The sequence below is a fragment of the Solanum verrucosum genome, unplaced genomic scaffold (assembly GCF_900185275.1).
Source record: "Solanum verrucosum unplaced genomic scaffold, falcon-dt-bn FXZP01000297.1, whole genome shotgun sequence".
In the NCBI taxonomy this organism is placed as follows: Eukaryota; Viridiplantae; Streptophyta; class Magnoliopsida; order Solanales; family Solanaceae; genus Solanum; species Solanum verrucosum.
The window spans coordinates 201,722-222,788 of record NW_026020215.1 but is presented as its reverse complement, the minus strand read 5'-3'; the positions used below and the strand labels follow the sequence as shown (position 1 = coordinate 222,788).

At 32.2% G+C, this 21,067-nt stretch overlaps 2 protein-coding genes across 2 annotated transcripts in view; both read right to left on the bottom strand.

Moving 5' to 3' along the window:
* The window catches only part of LOC125830633 (xanthotoxin 5-hydroxylase CYP82C4-like), a 226,560-nt gene that overhangs the window by 110,609 nt on the left and 94,884 nt on the right, over positions 1-21,067 (bottom strand). The window lies entirely within an intron of this gene.
* Positions 7,265-21,067, bottom strand: part of LOC125830644 (uncharacterized) — a 141,313-nt gene continuing 127,510 nt past the window's right edge. The window contains exons 2-7 of the mRNA XM_049509819.1: positions 10,971-11,202; positions 9,148-9,347; positions 7,988-8,128; positions 7,808-7,888; positions 7,563-7,690; positions 7,265-7,479 (exon numbers count right to left, since the gene is read on the bottom strand). Coding sequence (XP_049365776.1) covers positions 7,434-7,479; positions 7,563-7,690; positions 7,808-7,888; positions 7,988-8,128; positions 9,148-9,347; positions 10,971-11,199 — 825 coding nt within the window. The 5' untranslated portion in view covers positions 11,200-11,202 and the 3' untranslated portion in view covers positions 7,265-7,433. The remainder of the gene's footprint in view (positions 7,480-7,562; positions 7,691-7,807; positions 7,889-7,987; positions 8,129-9,147; positions 9,348-10,970; positions 11,203-21,067) is intronic.

Sequence of the window (21,067 nt, the reverse complement as noted above, 5' to 3'; positions counted from 1 at the left end):
GATGTATGTTTATTCTTGCTTCATTATATTACGTGTATGTTTGCGAATGTTGCATTATTGATCATACTATTCATAAATGAGGATGATTGAATAATTGTATGCCTTGGAATAATGACTTAATGGTATGATTATGAGAAAATACTTGTGATTGTGATTATGGCTTATTGAATGGATCATGTGTTCCGTTTTGACACACTAACTTGGATCGGTTGCCACGTTATAGCATAAATATGGGATCGGTTGCCACGTTCTGGCATAAACATTGGATCGGGTACCACTAACCGGTACACTAACAGTTTCGGTTTGGGTTCCATGAGAGGACCATTGACTTGACATAAGTGTATATCTTGAAAATTGTGAACTTGATTGTTATTCATAATGGTATTGATATTTTATATGTTCGGTGTATGCATGTTATTATTATGTTGTATTGGCTTATGTATGTTGCACTTAGTGGGATAGCCGCATGATCCTACCAGTACACTGTGGTTGTGTACTGATACTGCATTTGCTCTTTCTTTGTTGAGTACAGGGCATCTTTCGGTGGCTATTGACAGGCCTCGCTTAAAAGATCAGTGATCGTTTCGAATTCAAGGGTGAGCCAGTTCTTCCGGGCTTCCATGAGTTTCCCTTTATTTTCACATTTTCGGACTTAGACTAGTTCCTTAGATTCTTTATGTTTAGTATGTGGTTGTACCCCTTCTTGTTTAGACTTATGATTGAACCTTAGATGTTTTGGTACATTGACTTTCAGGTTCTAGGCGTTACTTCCGCATTGTTTTGTTAGACTTTTGGAGTTTATGAGAACTCTATTTCTTTTCCTTAGCATTTAAATCTGCTTCCGTATCTTTAAATGTCTTAATTTTGGTTGAGTTGTTAGTTTGAATTGTAGTAGTGGTTCTCCCACCGGAGGGTTAGTGTGGGTGTCAATCACGACGGTCTGGGTTGTGACACCGCCCCCCCTCGAATTATTTTAAAGTGTAATAAACACTCCCTAAAACCTCTATAATCACTCACATGAAGGGAGGTGTCTTACACTCACCTCCACATCATCCTTACGTCAGTGCCACGTCATCAAATTACCAGATTTTTAAAAAAATTTAAAAAATTCATGTTATTTAATTCATTCTTCTTCATTACTATCACTACACCCACCATAACCACTAAAACACTCTATTTCCACCATTAAAACTCATAGCAATCACCATAAAAATTGTAACCCACCACCAAATTCATTCTTTCTCCACCACCAGATTCAATGTCTACTATCAAACTCATTTTTTTACCGCCAACTGTTTCTCGCTCAAATATTATTTGGGCAAGATGAAGTAAAGGACAATCGAAGTTGAAAGAAATGAAAAGAAGATGGTGTATTATTACAACAGAGAATCGAAGCGAAACTAAAATGGGTTGGGGTGCTATATTGACGGAAAACTAAAGCGGGGAGGGTTTCTATATCGATGGGCGGAGAACTGAAGTAGGGGATGGAGTGCTATATCTACGAACGGAGAACTGAAATGGGGGTGGGGGAATTGGGATATGACATCGATAATTGAGGAGGAGAGGATAATTAAAAATTATTTTTTAAAAAAAAGTTTTAATTTAAATGGTACTCATGATATGTAGCTTATTTTAAATCTCTAATATACAAATTTGTTTTCCTAATTAGTGAATCTCATGTCAAGTATTTGAGTAAAAAATTAAAATAAAATGAAAATTTCTTTCGATATTATACAAATTGATTAAAAATATTGAAAAAAATCCACCGGCAATTTAAGTATGTTGTGAAAAAATTAATTGTATTTCTAAAAATGATAAAATTTGACTCTATTTTACAATGAAAAATAGAAATTTAATTAAAAAGATGTCAACTTAAATCTTAATGTTAATTCATTATGTGTACTAATTAATTGTGAAAATGTGCAATTGAAAATGGACACATGTCTATATAGTTAGATTTTAATACTTTTTTTGTCTCTCACATGCCTCAAAGAGAGTGAGCACACTCTTTGTGCCACCTCAACATCAAAGGGTATATCTATTACACTTTAAAATAATTCAGGAGGGTAATAGGACCCATATATAGTTAAGGTGTGTCGCTGGGATTTCGTTCATAGTTGAAGGGGGTACTTATGTCTTATCCTGAGATAAAAATGATTTTTTGAAGAAGAAAGAAGAAAGAAAGAGAAAAAATAAAAATGAAAAAAAGTTAAAATAATAAGAAAATATATTTTATAATAAAATACTTGTAAAAATAAAATTATATTAGTTATTTTAGGTTGCTCACTCTCTTTGAGAGAGTGCACACACTCTCTATGTCAGGTGGACAAAAAATGATGTAATAATATTAGTTCGAGATTGTTTAGTGGGTAATAGGACTCCCACATATTTAAGTTGTCTTCTTGAAAATTCGGGACAAATTCAGGTGTCATTTTATGTCGTTTGTATGATATGTGAATTTGTATTCATTATGGTTTTCACTTTTCATGTTTGGATTTGTATAATGACATTTGTATTTTCTTTATTAGTTTGTATTCATTCTAATAGGTATACCAAATGGATTTGTAGTTATTTAAGAAGCATATTTGTATCCATATACTTATTTAAACTCATGTTCATTTAGAAATGATACACCATTGGTTTTTATATATTTCAAAAACATATATTCTTTATTAAAATTTCAACAATATTTGTATTTCAGTCATCAAAATATACAAATTTACAATCAATAGTAACAATCAAAATTTCTATTTTAAAAAAAAAATTATATTTCATGACCAAAAATATATTTCTTATCTGTTATGTTCTAAAAATATATTATATTCAATGTCTAATTTATAGAACACTACTAAATAGGATTTCAAATTATTTTGTATTCCAAAACATCCAACATACAAAAAAATAAAACAATTCAATTATTCACTGTTTTATCCCAAACAGATCACAGATTAAAAAATGTATTATTTTACTTTAAAATATGACCGATGATTCTGTACTTTCATCTCCTTTTGGTTCTTCTGCATGTGAGTTCGATGCAAAAATACTTCAATTCATTGAAGAGATAACTAGAATTGTTGATGCCGTCCAACAAAGTGTCTTGTATGAGATATTACCCGAAACTTTCAAATTGTATACCTCATTGACCGTCTAACCTTTAAATCCAATATTCGGATAGTAACTTATGAAGATATTCAGGTGAAGATCCAACATACAAAATACGATCCAAATCCATTTTTGAATAACTTTTTAAATAGCCATTTTCGAATCATTTCCAAATAAATTAAAGAATACCTGATCGTTTTTATATTTCACCGACAATCTCGAAGTTCAACGAAATCACTTTGAAATCTCAATTGATTATTTCAAAATTTTCTTCCTTAATGGAAACAATCACAAATCAGTCAATATGGAATAATAAAAGAAATCGTGAGAGAGAGAAAGAGAAAGGATAGAATTTGGGTAAAAAAATTATAAAGAGAAAAGTGGGTAATCAGGTCTTTTATTTTTTTTCTTTCACCCGTAATGGAGTAAAAAAGTGGGTCCAAATTGAGAAATAAAAGGAAGGTAGGATACATTTTATTTGCTAAAAAATATTGATATTTTGACATTTTTAATAATTATTTTAAAGCGTAGATGTTTTTAATAATTATTAGGGATTTTGACTAATTAGCTAATTTATCCTAAAATTATTGTCTGGTTACTTATATTTGGACTCATTTTGACACCCCTACCATTTATTACTTTCTTTGTATTAAATTTATTTATCTTACTTTTTTTAGTTGGTTATATATTTAAAAATTATATAAAAAATATTATATATTACAATAATAAATAATTTAAAATATTAAAAAATAATACAAACAATTTATTTGTTTCTCCAAACTCTATCAATGTCACATAAATTAGGATAAAAAATTACACTATATGTAAAAATATATGTAAAAAGTACTATAAATTAATAACTTAAAATATTTAAAATCTATATAGAAATTTGATTGACTCTTCAAATTTTATCTATACCATATAAATTGGAATAAAAATAATAACATACATTATTTAAAACTGATGTAAAAATTATTATATGCCACAATAAGAAAAAACCTAAAATATTTTAATTTTTTTTTGATTGACTCTTCAAATTTCATCCATATCATATAATATACGAAAAATAGCCAAAAAATACTCTTAGACTATTCGAAAAGGTTTACATATACCCTTCATTCACCTATTGGGTTAAAAATACTCCTTCATCCACCTTTTTGATCCATTTTTACCCTTAAGACTAACAACCTTTTCTTTTCTTAATTATTGTATTATTATTATTAATTATTATGTGACATCTTTCTATTGGATAAATTTAAATTTCAACCCATAAAATTCTCTTCTACCCGCCCTGACCCATATCCACATTTCTTAACCTAGACCCAATTAAAAGATGCATCAGATGATCCTATCTCTCCCCCTTAAATTTAATAACCTATTTTCTTCTTCCCTTTTAAAGTCTAATGAGATGCATACCATATTTGAAGTTCAAATCTATGTTTTCACAGCCAAGTCAATCTATGAAAATCTAATTAGATGCACTAGTTGGAGCTGTTGGTGAAAAGCTTCAAACTAAACTACTTTTGTGTGTATTGATGGTACGATCTGTATACTGTATGAAGTAGAATACTTTTTAATGTATCTGCAGAGGCTCAAGTATTTTTGTAGTGGATAATTAAGCTAGTAAAAGATAAGGAAATACGGTCTTTTTCTTTTAAGCACTAACAATTCTCATGTCCCAAATGATTGATGGGTCATGTTTAATACTAGCTACATTTAATTTACACAGTGTAATCGGTAAAAATAGACGTTAAACTTTACTATAAACTGATACCAATAGCTGCAACTGTTGAAATCTGATGGGTGTTTTATTTCTGATGGATGTTTTATTTGGATCTGGGTTAAGAAATGTGGATACGGATCGGGGCGGGTAGGAGAAAATCTGATGGGTTGTAATTTAAATTTATCCAATAGAAAGATGTCACATAATTAATAATAATAATAATATTTTAAAAAGAAAAAGTTGTTGTTTTAAGGGTAAAAATGAACCAAAAAGGTGGATTGAGGGGTAATTTTAAACCAACAGGTGAATGTGGGATATATTTAAATCTTTTCGGATAGTTTAGGGGTATTTTTGTCCTTTTCCGTATAAATTATGACAAAAACGTACTCCATTCGTTCCTTTTTATATGTCATCCCTTTCTATAAATAGTTAGTCCATAATACTTGTCATTTCATAAAATCAATGCATAAATTACCATATTATTCTCTTTTTACCCTTGAAAATATACATTTGACCAACTTAGAAAAGCTAAGTGAATAATTCATGTTCATTGGTTAAATTAATTAATCAAAATTAATTAATTTATATTCATTGATTGAAAACTTGAATTCCAAAATAATTAAATAAGGGTAGTAACCTTACTTAGTTTCTTAATGCACATGAAATCCGAAATGGTTATACATAAATAGAAACAGAGGAAGTAATATAGATACGCCCCACCAATGTCATACACTTGAACATGTATAGCCTCTATGTAATTATTATAAGCAATAAGGGGCTGTTTGGTTAGTAGTTAGAGGTATGCAGAGTTTAGTTATGCATGTATTAGTTATGCAGGGTTTAATTATGCGGGTATTAGCTATGCGAATATTAGTTATGTAGGTATTATTTAGTTATGTAAAGATTATAATACATGAATTATTAACTATTGAATATTAAACTTGTTGTAAATTATTAATATATATTATTTACAAAATAATAATAAATGCTAATAAAATGTGGAATATATTGAATAATATATAATGCTAATAATTGATAAGCATATGTACCGTCAAAAAATATACAATCAAATTTCTAATACTAAAAAGATATTTATATTTGCATAAATAAATAAAAGCTATAAATATATAAAAAGAAATAAAAATGGTCTATATATAATAAGATATAAAAACAACAAATGTAGATAGGAAAACAGTAAAGTTTCCAATTAAAAAAATAAAATAAATTAAAAGAAATGAAAATGGTCTATATATAAAAATAAAATAAAAACAACAAACGTATATAGAAAACAGTAAAGTTTCCAATTAAAAAGATAAAATAATTTAATTATGTAATTTATCATTTTAATACATGTATAACTAATACCCACATAACTTATTCCACCTTCTACCCTGCATAACTTTATACATAGATTCCCTCATAAGTTATGTTGGTATTAATTATGTAGGACTATAAAAAATGTATAAATTAATACATGAATAACTTTTATACAACATTTAAATTCTTACCAACCAAACATGATATAAGTTATGTTGACTTTTATACCTAATACGAAACTTCTACCCAACATAGTAAAGCTAATGTAACATTTTATACATGAATAAGATGTCTCTTATACAGTAACCAAACTACTCCTAAAAGTTTTGTGAGAAACATTGGTGAGGTCCAATAAAACAGAAGACTAAAGGAAGGATGTTGAATTATGCAAGTCTTGCCTAAAAAATTGAACTGTTAGAAGAAAAGCACGGACATTGTTTATTTTTCTTGAACCAATCAAATTATGTGTACCAATCAGATATTTTTCTTGTTCAGTAAACACGCTTAAATTGTTGAATTTATTTTATATTTACAACAGAATAGAGTAGTTATAAGACAGAAAATAAGAGTAGCTGAACGATCCAATAAGCACAATTCAAGAATCTTTGAGGACCCAATGCAAACACATAATGGGCAGTAAAGGGCTCAATTATCTGACGATTGTGCACTGATTGATCATCTGGCAAAAGCAAAATCATCAACCATAAGTATTAAGTTGTTACTTGCAGAAGCTCAAGGATTGATTCAAGTGGGTGTATATTGACCAAACTCTTTTCTGTTCAAAAGGATTCCTCATTTGAGTTTTTTTTTTTGGGTAAATAAGACGCATATTTACCGGACATAGCACTATTTTGTAAATTCTGCCAGAGAATTTCTTGAGTTCTACGAGTGATTCTCCTTCAATTTAAACCACGCCCGAGGCTTGTATGCATGCATTTCTTTCCCAATATACGTCTGTTATATTTTTGAAACACCGAGACGCAACTTGAATAGAGTGTATCGCCTCAATGATTCGTGTAGAAGTAGCGCTTTATCAACTTGGTTCAGCATAGCACACACACAATCTCCAAAAGATTAGGTGCTCGAAACTTTAAAAGCAAGATCAGTCAAGGCAATGCATCTATTTATTTATTTATTTACATGTTCAGTTGCATTGGCAAGAGAGGAACTAGAGAAAAAAAGGAGAAGATGAAAAACAGAAAATAAAGAGGTAGAAGAAGCTCCATATCCACACCATAACACAAGAAATACAACATATGTTACACTTTGTAGGATATAGTAATTTGAACTTCTATACCGGCTGTGGCAGGCGTACCAAAAGTTGACCACTCACGACACTGCAAAAAATTAGAGGATTCGTCACACAAACAAAGATATCATCAAGAAAGCAATTGAATTAGTGAGCTACCATGGTTCTCACCTCTTTATGTAATAGTAGCAGAAATCGGCCAAAATAAACGTTTGAACAATTTCTGCCAAAAAGACCATTGGTATCCAAAAGTAACCCCGTCCAGCCAAATATAGATATGCTCCGCTAGTGTCATAGACCTGTTTATGAACAAGTCTGGAATTATAGGGAAGAAATGAAAAGAGGGTGGGGGTTTATACAATTGCTCTACTTGATTCTAAAGTTATAAGCCATAAAAATAACACTTCAAAACAAACCTGATTAATCCAATGAGCACAGCCCAAGAATCTTGCAACACCCAATGCAAACACATAATGTGCTGTAAATGGCTCAATTATCTGTAATACAAGAATATGAACTATATATATAAGCTATTCACACTAGAAAGTAAGGTCTGCAAACAAACATATGATTTTCCTCCGAGGAAAGATACAAACCTGGACATTCTGCATCAAGCGAAGCTGAGGCAGCACTGAGATAGACTCCATATATACACAAAAAGCCCAAAGAACCCGGAAGAAGAAATTATGAGCCGTAGAAGGATGGATTAAAAAGGCAGCAACAGCACAAGGCACAATCTGTGCAAAGGTGCAATGGGTAAAGAATGTCATCGAATCTATTTACTGGGAAACATAAAGGACTTCCTACAGTTTTATCACTATCATGCACAGAAGCAGCTATAGGAGAGGTACATCATATAAAGTATAACCAACAATGACAAGAAGATATATTTTGCAAAAATAGAATATTGAGAATCTCAATTGTGCACTGTGCTAAGTTCATGCAGCCTTAACCAGCTGGAGATGAGCAGGAGATGGAGTTATTTTCAAAATGTGTACTAGTCTGCTATAATAAATCAAGTTGACTGCATATAGACTGAAAACCTATAAAGCTACTTCCAGCTAGTAATTTCCATTATCTGTTTTTCAACTACCAAAACCTAAATACAAAACTAAAAAATATCTAAGAGTTCTACATTTTCAATGTTCAACAGCTACAGATGTTGCAACAAAGCAACAAATGGCAGTTATGCAATGAATAATTTTTTTTTAACAGAATTGAAGGGGTTTGTCACATTAAACGGCTCAGATTTACCCAAAAGAAATGCATGACACAACAATATACATTGCATATTATCTCTATTACTAGTTTACAATCATTTGGCAGACAAAACCATAAGCACACATATACGTTCGCATAATAAAGTCATATATTGTTGTCGATGATAGATGTACCAGAAACATCCTTCAGTACTGTAATAGAAAAATCTTGATCTTCTTTCTCATATTTTTCTTGCTCTCGTGGTAAACAATCTATGTTCATCTAAAATATCTCAAAATTCTGGAGTGATTCGCTGGAAAAGAATGAAAGACAATGTCTTGTTTGAAAGAAAACAACATCAAGGATTGTAAACAAGGTAAAAAAGAACATGTTCTCCTATTATGTTTGATGTGTGAAGTGTCGGACATGACCCCTGACACCAACTCTGCAAGAAACATACGTGCTATACAAATCACAAAAAGGGAGCAGTATAAAACTAGAGTTCGATTGCAGTAACAATCAGGACAACAGAAAGCAGCGGGAAAATTGTATTTACCAAATACCAATAGTGCATACTATCCAGATCTGCCATGAAGGACGACTTCAACTTGAACTTCATCATATATATTACCCACAATGTTGCCGCAAGTGTAACAAAATCTAAAATGGTGTGTATATCTCCTTCCATGATGAAACTACAAAATACTCTTACAGCCAGAAAGATTGCCGTAAGCACTTGACTCTTCAGTGACAAGCCTTGTCATAGCAGGTGAAGACAGATCATCAGATGAAAAGTGACAAGAAAAAGCAGACGATATTTGAAACATAATTACGAATTACAATGGACGATACAACTTTTGAATTATTGCAGTCCTGACTGTAATAACATGGACTTGGGAGTTGCACATTTCTCATGACAGGATTATATACACATTACACACGACCGAGATTATATAGATAAGCATACTGTTTTAACCTATCTATTTGTAGGAAAACTGAAGCATACTAAGTACTGAACAATTACCTTGCCTAAAGGTGTTGGGTCATACAGAATTTCGCAACTTATTTGAAAAAGTTAAAATACATTGCGTAAGTGCTTTTTACTGCTTTGGCCAATGATGAATCATTAATAAGATAATGTCACTAATCAAATATGTTAACGGCCAAGAACAGAACAAATTACAACAACATACCTTTAAAACAACATACCTAGTGTAATCCCACAAGTGGAGTCTTAGGGAGGGTGGTGCGTATGCAGCCTTACCTCTACCTTGAGAAGGTAGAGCAGTTGTTTGCAATAGACCCTCGACTCAAGTGAAGCATATAAAAAATCAAGTATGTAAAACAAATTATGTAGTGAAGAATCCATACTGAAACAAACAGAGAAGATAAGAGTACCAACAACAAATAATATGATAACCAAAGTCAAGGAAACAATAAAATCGAAGACTAAGATAGTAGGAGAGTAATAAAAACAATATTGATGAGGAAACTAGACCACACTTGACTACCTACTAACCTTCTATTCTAATCTTCCACCTCCAAATCTTCCTATCTCGGGTCATATCCTCAATAAGCTACATATGTGCCATGTCCTATCTTATTACCTCTCCCCTATACTTCTTCGACCTATCTCTACCTCTCCTCATACCCACTATCAGTGGCGGAGGCAGGAATTCTATCAAGGGGGTTCAAATAAAAAAAATGTTGTTGTCTGGAATCGAACCCACCCGTGACCCAAAGCTCACATAGGCTGAATCCTGACCCCCATAAACCACTGAGCTACTCCTTTGACATATGCTCAGGCGGTTCAATTTTAAATATATACACGTACACAAAAAAATTGATCTTATATATATAGTGTAAATTTTTTTAGATCCGCCCCTGCCCACTATAGCCAACGTTTGCACTTCAGAAACTAAGTTCTAGTTTCACTGACGTGGCTCTTTTCTTTGTAAAACATAACGCAGATCGCTATAACATCAGCAAAGCAAAAACTCAGAATAACTTAATGCTCATATTATTTGGTACTTGTACAATTTAAGGATGTCTGGACTAATGTTCAGATTATTATGTACAATATAGATATCCAACAATATTTGATACACTTTAAACCAATATTAGCAACAATATATATCACTCAACGCAGACTTGTATCTGTACAACCAACTGCATATTCAGTTACCACAGGCTTGAAACCAGTACTACAGAACTCAAGCAAACTCCTAAATTTTCAATCATCGCACAGCAAATAAATTGATGTATATGTTTACACAAATTAATTATATAAACTGCGCAGCAAAGTAATTGAAAATAAAAAAAATTAAAGTCCAAATTTTTCTTTGGTCAACGGAGAAATTTAGTGAAAGAGGAGATTACCTGAGCAAGTTTTGAGAGTAGACAACTTGTAAATCAAACATAAGATACCGATGAAATGAACAAGCTCAGCCAAAACAAAGAAGTGATTGTGATCATGGATGAGTAATCTGAGAGTAATCAGTAAGGTGAGGCATGTAACAACACCTAAAACAGTCTTCACCTTCTTGGATTGCTTTCGAACCCACAAAAACACTTTTCTCGCCGGCGTTTGTAAACCCTTTTCACCCATTTCCCCTTAATTTCTTCTTCCTTTTGATTATTGCTTTATGCACTATAAACTAGGAGCTTCCAGTTATACAGAAACAATTAATGGAGTTATTTATTATTTTATACTGCTAAGAGTATATCAGTGGGCACTGAACGATGGTTTACATTCATAGTGGGATTGACACGAAACTATACCAATGATAGTTTGACACGTTTATCTTCTTGTTCCTGCCACTTAGGGGTCGTTTGGAAAACTTTTACTAGCCATACTACATGTAATAGGATCGACCCTTCCTAATCTGGATCATCTCCGATCCACCTTTATTTTATTTTTTATTCTTTATATTTGAAGAGTAAAATAGAGAATGAATACTCTAACCTCTTTCCATATTATTCTCTATTCTTCATATTCAGAGAGTTGAATAGTAAATCTCCAAATCTGGAGAATTACTATTCACACTCTCTATTTCACTTTTTTCAATATTTTTTTTTTAAATTTTCTAATTAACATATTATTTTACATATAATGTCATTAATTAAATATCTAATATTCATAATTCTGTTTAAATGTAATGTAATATTTTAAAATATATTATTTAATATATACTACTTTCATGTCAAATTAAAGTATTTTAATTTTTTTTCTAATTTTCGAAAATAATATAATTTTATTTTATTATTAATTTTCACTATAAAGAATGCACAAAATTAAAATGATAAGATGAAAAATTTAATTTAAAAATACAATACATAACATAATAATTTAAATACAAGATAAAATACAATACATAACATAATAATTAATTTATCACAACAATAATTTAGTAATCCGGTAGGACGTTTCTAAATTTTGCACTATTCGAATTTTTTTTAGGGTATGATGATAAATGAAATTCTCCATTTGAACAATTTTTAGCTAGACATAAAAAAATTAAGGACAAAAATACTCATTTTGAACTCCTTAATGCATTAATAGAACATTTATGGGAGCAACATAATAATTTTGAAAGTTGAGTGTCTATGTAATGTTTATGTAATTGTATTTTACTTTTATTTGAATTTGCCTATTATTTTGTATATTATATAATATTTTCTTGCAATTTATGTTATTTAGAAATTTAGAATAAAATATAATTTTATATTAAATAAAAAATTTGAAAAAATAAAATTTTATATCACATGAAAATTATATAAGTAATTATTTGGGAAAAAGAAATAAAGGATTTATATTATGAATAAGTAAATAAGAATGAAATAGAAATAATAATATAATATTGAGGAGAGAGAAAAAGATTCTTTTTTAGAGACTAAAATAGAGAATTGGGTTGAAGTTGGTTGTCTGAAAAATAGAGAACTCTATATTTGGAGAGTAAAATAGAGTTTACGGTTGGAGATGCCCTTAGTCTCAGTTCTATTTTTTTCTTAGTTTAGTTCAACATTTAAATAACCATATGAAAATAAATGTAACCATCTTTTCCGTCGTTGTCGGTGAACTATTAGTGAAAGAGAATAGGTGAGAAAACTCTTGAAATAGTAAGTTGGAAAGTTCAGGCTAGGTTAGGCTTGGATGAAATCTTAGTGAGATGAGATCCAGAGAAATTCGGAAAAAAGATTGGGAGAAATGTCTAAGTAGAATTTGTTTTCCTGTTGCTAAGACGATAAGGAGTTCGTAGGACTTTCCCAAAGTGAATTCGGGTGAATAGAATTCCCGATAACGAACTTGGGTGAAGGGTTGGTTTGGAACGTTGATGTTTGAAGTTGTGTTGCGAAATAGGCTATTTTGGAAAGATTTTTGAGGTTTTGTTTTTTGCAAGCTACTATAACAGGTGACACACCGCTGTCGCGGTCGAATTATTTCCTACTATAGTGGAAGATCCCGCTACAGTGTCGCTGCTATAGCGGGATTGAGCCGCTATAGTGGAGTTAGTCGCTGCAAATGCAGGAAATTCCCCAAAATTGTCCATTATCATCCAAGAACATTTTGGGTAAATGCAAAGGCGACTAGGGCCATTTTCACTTATTTTTCATGTGACCATCGATAAAGGTAAGTAAATTACTCTCATAGCATGGAAATTCGATTACTAGGACTTAAAATTCATTGTAATGACATTATGGGGAAAGTTTGGTTTAACTTAATGGTGGGAAAACCCTAATTTGGGTGGGAATATCATGAAATTGGTCTGGATTTGGGATTAAGATATAATCCAGGGTGTATTTAGGCCTTTTAGATCCGTTTACGTGTTATATTGATTGTTGGTAGACCATGAATAAGCTAGGTGTCATAACAAGGGGAAAACTTAGATTCAATAGAGCATTTCGGGCTTGATTAGAGGTAAGTAATAATGTATGATTTAGGAAATAAAAGGAGTATAAACTGAAATGTTAGTTTGTGTAAATCTCATACAATGGATATGCTTACTTGGACATACTAGTGTGATTTTATGCGTTGTGATTGTGATTGTCATGTGTGATTGTCGGATGGCTCGGGTACCACGCTTGGTACATACTAATGGTTCTCAGGTACCAAGCTTGGTACATGATATCTCTTGGTTGGCTAGGTACCATGTTTGATACATATTTTGTTGGCTCGGAGACCACATGTGGTACATGATATCTATATGGTTGGCCTAGGTATTGTCACGACCTTGATCATCATGAGTTGCACCCACATTAAGTCACCCGGTGGGAGAACAAAAAACTAACTTGAAACCAACTCAACATCATTCATAAAAACCAAGTTTATCATACAAAATAAAGAAAGTAATTTAGACAACTAGAGAATTGAGTCCCCATAAACTCAACTCAATAGCCAAAACATTTAAAGCGGAAAATAAATCCTAAGAGCTGAAAGTTACCATACCAAAACTCTAATAATCAAGATTGGGGATGTAACCCCGAAAACTAAACATGAAACTGAAGTCTAATGTATGTGTCCTAAAAGATGGCAAGAAAAATAGAGGAATCTATTGTAGCCTGAAAGATGTAGCTCACCTTTGGATACAAAATCATGTATCCCTCAATTGAGGTCTCAAATAAGTCGGTGGAAGATGTCATGTACTTAACAAGAAAATAATATGTGCAATATCAGTACACAAATCACAATGTACTGGTAGGACCACATAGTCAGTCCAAGTTATGAATGTAAATATATTACTAAAATGCAGTAACATAGAACAATGCATATAACAACAAGTATCAAACCATATAGACTCTCTATCACATGCTAGGAAACAACAATAACAACAAGACCTGAATGCATGTCCCACATGATCACAAATGTCAATGCACGATCCTCTAATGGAACCACAATCATTCATGGAATCCAAATCCAAACTGTTAGTGTACCAGCGTAGTACCCGAGCCATCCATAATTAGTGTACCGACATGGAATTCGAGCCATCCATAGTTAGTGTACCGGCATGGTACCCGAGCCAACCAATAATCTCAAACAATCACATAACACAATGAACAATACCATTTGATAACCACAAAGTTACAATAACAAGTTCATTGCACGATATTACCTACATGATGTAATTTCGTATGTCTCCCTACCATGCATTGCACAAATGATATTACAAAGCAGTACACATGCATACATACATAAATAAAAAACATACAATCATCACCTACCTCGAATCAAGCATCTTGGAAACTCTAAATAACCCGAGCTTTCCCCTTGCGACGTCCCTTGGCTTGTTCTTGGTCTAAAACAAAAAACATAAACAATAATCAATCACTAATGGTCTATTAACTGACTCGGATTATCAACAAATCCTAACACTGGCCAAAATATGATCATCTTTCCCAAATTAGGGCTTTTTCCATTATTAGATCATGTCAAAACCTCCCCCAAGGGCAATAACCTAGATTCTAAGGCTTAACAATTAACGCATAAGGTTGGGGAGTAAAATTCTTACATTTATCAATGAATTTCGTGAAAAAACATGTGCAAAATACCCAAAATCTCCCCTCCCGAATTTAAGAACACAAAGTGCACCAAATGGGGATTTTGGGGTTATTTCGGAACCGAGACACGTTACCGAATTTATTTACCAGAAATGGATCTTACTGGAACCGGTTTTACCGAAAATTCCCAAATATTCCACCCGGTCCCTTAGTTACCAGATAGGAACCGGTTCTTACCGGATCATTATGTACTGGTATTTTTTTATTAACTTTAATTATTATATAATATTATATTATTAATTAATAATATTATATTATTAAAAAACTTCAATTTTAAACTTGAAACTTTAATTTCAATTGAATTTAAGTTTAAACTTTAAAGTTTAAAATTGACTTTAAACTTTAAAGTTTATATTGAAAATTTGAATTTAAAGTTTAAAATTGACTTTAAAGTTTAAAGTTTATATTGAATTTAAAGTTTCAACCTTAAAATTCAATTTTATATTAAAGTTTAAAGTTTAAAATAATATTAAAATAATTGAAAATTAAATTTGTAAAATGCCTTGGATAGTTGGAATAAATATAAAGGACTATTTTAAAAGAAATTCAAGGGGAATAGCCGTATATTTATTCAAATAAATAAATTGTACAATATAAATATTAGAAAGAGACAAAGAGTACACAATCTAGGTATTGAATATTAATTATTGTACTAAGTACTCACTACTAACAATTGAAACTTTTTTTAAAATCTTTTCGTAACTTTTGTATCATTTCAAAAGAAACATTTTTTGAAACTTGTATTTGTCGTTCTTCTTCCATTGCTTCCATGCCATCATCACTATTATCACCAAATATTTCATCTATTTCGTCTTCTATTTGGCTATTTAATTGTGGTAGTCCGGTATTTCTTCTTTCGGCATTGACCCAATCTTGAAACAACACTGATATTTCCAAACTATCCTTTGCTAATGAATATCGATGATCTCCAATCATAAATCTCGCGCACTAAAGGCTTGCTCCGAAGCGACCGATGATGCTTGAATCACTATCACATCTCGAACAATCCTAGCAATGGTCGAAAATTGATTTTCACGATTCGTCCACCATACTAATATTGTAGCTTGAAGTTGTCCTTCTTCATGCCTAATCTTTTCCCGTGCCTGATTGAAATATAAATCAAAATCATTATTAGTAGATGATTCAAGCTTAAGATAATCATCCATCCAATCATCCGTATCATCACTTCTAGGCCTACAAGATAGAGGTTCAACTATTGAAATATTTTTTTCCATAGATTTATATGTATTATATAACTCTCTTGCTTTTATATATATGCTACTTTTACAATCTTCAACACTAGGAGTTTCATCATCTTTAATTTCTAAATTTGCATAAATCTTTTCAATCATTCTTTCAACACCTTTTAATTTGTAATTTGGGTTGAAAGTAGTAGCAGTCAAATAAATTTGATGAATAGGAAAAAAATATTTTTTTGAATTTTTCAATCATAAAAGCAAGGGAATCTTCAAATCGATCTTTTCCTTTATATTTTGCAAATTCAGATGAAATAACACAAATATTTACTAAAACAGAATAAATACTTGGATACTATTGACCATAAGCAACATTTGTTGCTTTATGAAAAACACTTAAAAATTCAATAAGTTCTTTTGTATTTTCCCAATCTTCATAGCTAATTCTCAAATTCGGGTCCGCATTATGAGCATTAAAAACTAATTGTACCAGCTCTTGATAAATATAAGCAACTTGAAGCATTTCAAATAAAGAATTTCATCTAGTGCATACTTTTTTTGGAACTTTTCTATATTCAAGTACACATTCTTTACAACAATTTTTAAATTCTGTAATTCTAGCTTTAAAAATCCAATTACAAGCAAGTCTAATTTTTCACAAGAAATTCCAAATTGAGAAATACCATCTTTTACTATCAAATTATACACATGTGCGACACACTTAATATGAAACGAATCATTATCAATTGGACAAAGTCTACATTTTAAATAATCAATTGCTTTTAAATTATTAGAAGCATTATCTAAAGTGACATTCATTATTTTATCACATATTCCATAAAATTGTAAAATAAAGCTTATTTTTGTTGCTATATAAGAACCGGTTTTAGTTTCTTCAACATATTTATATCCTAATATTCGTTTTTACATGTTCCAGTCATGGTCAATCCAATGGACAGTAATTGTAAAATAATCATTACCATTAGGACTACGTCCCATATCAGAAGTAATAGATAATCTACCATCATAATAAACAAATAAACAACGAAGAAAATGACAATATTCTTTTTGATATTTAAAAATATCACTTTTAATTGTACTTCTTGGAATACCTTCATAATCTGGGTTATACAATTCCCGAATATACTGAATAAAACCAGGATGTGAAGGAAATGAAAAAGGCTAACCACAAACAACAACCATTTTAGCTAATTCTCTACGATCTTTTTATTTACTATATGTGCAGTGTGTGCTTTGGCTAGCCGGGTTAGTCATATTTAATACACTTTGAACCATATTAGAACCTCTAACTCCCATAGAATTTTTAGGTATGGGTATTCCACTTCTATTAGCCCTTTCTATATCATCTAGGCGAGCAAATTCTTTATTACACTTTCTCAAATGCGTTCTTAGTCGTACTGTTCCCCCTTGTGTACCCGTAGTCATATGTTTCATGGTCAATTTACATTTCGTGCAAGTAACACTAGTTTTTTCCTCATTTTGTACCAAAAATTTTCATACTAAAGATCTTTTAACACATACATCGGCCTTTGAAAAAGTAGGTAAAGAGGGGACTTCATCTTGTTCCGGTAATTCGGTAGCCGGACTAGTAGGAGTAGGGGTCTCATCATCTTCGTCATTTATTTCTACTTCCTCATCTAATTCTTCCTCAAAATTAGTAAAACATCTATTTAAAGTCTCATGATCTACTATATTTTCGGAATTAAATTCAATAGGTCGTGAGTCTCGTGTAAAAGAGGTTTCATCAACATGAGTATAATCATTAGTATTAATTCTAAATCTAGGTGCCAAATTTTTAGAACTAGAACTACTTCCTCCTCCTCCCCTATTACCTTTTCTTTCCGACATTGGTCTTTTACCACTATTTCTTTCCAAATTCATGTTCAAGTTTAAAATAATTAAATATTATGAAAAACAAGCAAGATAATATAACAAAATAAAATAAAATAACTTAATTAATAAACAAATAAAAAATTAAAGTTGGAACGAATGTACCGCACGTCTACGTAAAAGTAGACGTATAACCAAAGCCGGAATTGAGAGATGCCAATTGAAGCTTCCGATTTACTTCAAATAAATCTCCGAAATCCGAACTCCAAGTCTATATCACAAAATAATAATTATGAATTTATGAGAGATTGAAAATTAAGAGATTTTATAAGATGTTAATGAAATAGTTTGTGAATTTGTGATTTAAATAAAATAATATGGGTATATTTATAGTGTTAAGGGGTTAGAGAGGGGTGGGGGCTATTTGAGCGGTTTTGGGCCCCAGCCCAACGGCTAAAAGGGCCCAATGGCTATATAACGTTCAACTTAAAAAAAATTAGAATTGACCGTTGAACTAGATCAACCGGACAGGAACCGGATCAACCAGACAGGAACCAGATCGGAACTGGTTCTTACCGAACCGGATCAATCGGATAAAAAATTGAGTTCCGTTTCGATACTGGTTTCGGTACCTATAAGACTGGTTCCTTACCGATTCAACCGGTACCAGACTTACCAGTACGGGAACCGGACCGAAAAAAATCCTGTCCAATTGCCAGCCTTAAGTTGGACACCTGGCGCTATAGCGTGCTCGACAGACCATCAGAGACTCAAACTCCGGAGAAAGGCTTTTTTTACAACACAACCCCTTTTCTTGTGTCCGGACACATACCTTTCATGCCAAGATCAATTGTTGGAGTTATACTTACCTGAATTCAATTTTGAAAAGTCATATGAAATCCTTAATATCTTTGCTACAAGAAAATATCAACCAAACCTCAACACCACACCCCACCCAATTATCGGATGTCCCTAGACCTCACCTAGATCAAATTCCATCTAAGCCTATCCTAGCAAAAGAAAGTTTAAGTTACTAATCAAAAAGTTTTTTGGCCTAAATTCTTTCACGATTAGCATACTCATAATGACCGGTCAGGTCGTTACAATAGATACCAATTTACTCATCACCCATCCCAGAGTGATCAAACAAGAAAAAATGGGCTAAAGTAGAAAATAGGGTAGTACCTGGATCTTCAAACAAGTCAAGGTACTTTTATCACATATACCTTTCTCTGTCTCCCAAATAGCCTCCTCAACTAGACAACTTTTTCACTGGATCTTTACTGATTTTATCTCTTTTTACACAACTTTCGAACATCCCGATCAAGAATCATAACCAGTTCTTTTTCATACTGCAATTCCTTGTCCAACACAATTAAGTGTCATTTAATGATGTAGTCTCCATCCCCATGGTCCTTCTTTATCATAGACAAATGAAATGCTGGATGAACCCAGACAGATTGGGTGGCAGTGCTAACCTGTAATCAATTGACCACACATTGGTCACCTTAAAGAACCTCAAATGGACCAATGTAACAAGGGTTAAGCTTACCCTTTTTACCAAACAACATGACTCCTTTCATAGGTGACACCTTAAAAAGAACCTGATCACTAACCTAAAAAGCCATGTCTCTTACCTTGCGATTTGAATACTTCTTCTACCTACTCTGAGCTGCCAACAACATAGCCCGATTCCCTCTCACCCTTTCCTGAGCTTCCCTAGCCAAATAAGCACCCAAAAGTTTCACATCCCTAACCAAAAACCATCCTATGGGAAATCTATATCCCCTCTCATAGAGTCCCTGAAATGGTGACATAATTGTTGGAGTGATAATTATTATTATGGGAGAACTCACATAAGGATAAAAATTGATCCCATGTCTCCAAAATCAATTACACACGCCCTCAACATATCTTCCAATGCATGAATAGTCCTCTCTGACTGCAGTTAGTCAGTCTGTGGATGGAACTCTATACTAAAAGTGAATTGAGTGCCCAATGCCTTATGAAACTTACCCCAAAAATTTGGAGTAAATTGATTAACATGGTCTGAAATGATAGAAAGGGGCACCCCGTACAACCTTACTACCTCTTTGACCTAAATATTTGCCGATAGATGAGAGTTGTAATCCACTCTAACTGAAATGAAATGGGTTGGTTTAGAAAACCTGTCAACAATAACCTACATCGAATCATATTTAACCAAAGTCATGGGTAGTCCACCATGAAATACATGGCTATATTTTTCCACTTCCAATCATGAATGAGAATCCTCTCAAGTAAACATGCAGGCGTTTGATGTTCATACTTTACCTATTGACAATTCTGACACTTAGAAACATACTCTGCAATGTTTCTCTTCATCCTAGGACACCAATAAAGTAGCATCAAATTCCTATACATCTTGGTCACACCCAAATGAATAGAATAACGTGAATCATCAGACTCTGCCAACACATTCTGGATCAAGTCACCAACACGAGGGAAACAAATCATTCCTCTAAATTTGACCATATCATCTTCCTCAGGAGTAGTGTCTTGGGTCTCCCCAAACTTCACCTTACCTTTAAGCTTAACAAATTCCTCATTCTACAGTTCTTTAGCCTTGATTTCCTCTATGAATGTAGGATTAACCTCAATAGTGGCTAACAACCCACCTCTCCTAGATATTCTCAATCGGATGTACTTGGTCTCCAAATTATGAATTTCTCAGGCCAAATGTCGCTTAGACACCCCTAAGCAAGCTAAACTGCCCATGCTAACTTTCTTCTGGCTCAATGCGCCACCGTGATGAGTCCACGATTTGGACCCATTTTGGGCTATATTTTGATGAAATTAGTGTCCTCAAATGCATGTTTTACCTCAATATCTAAT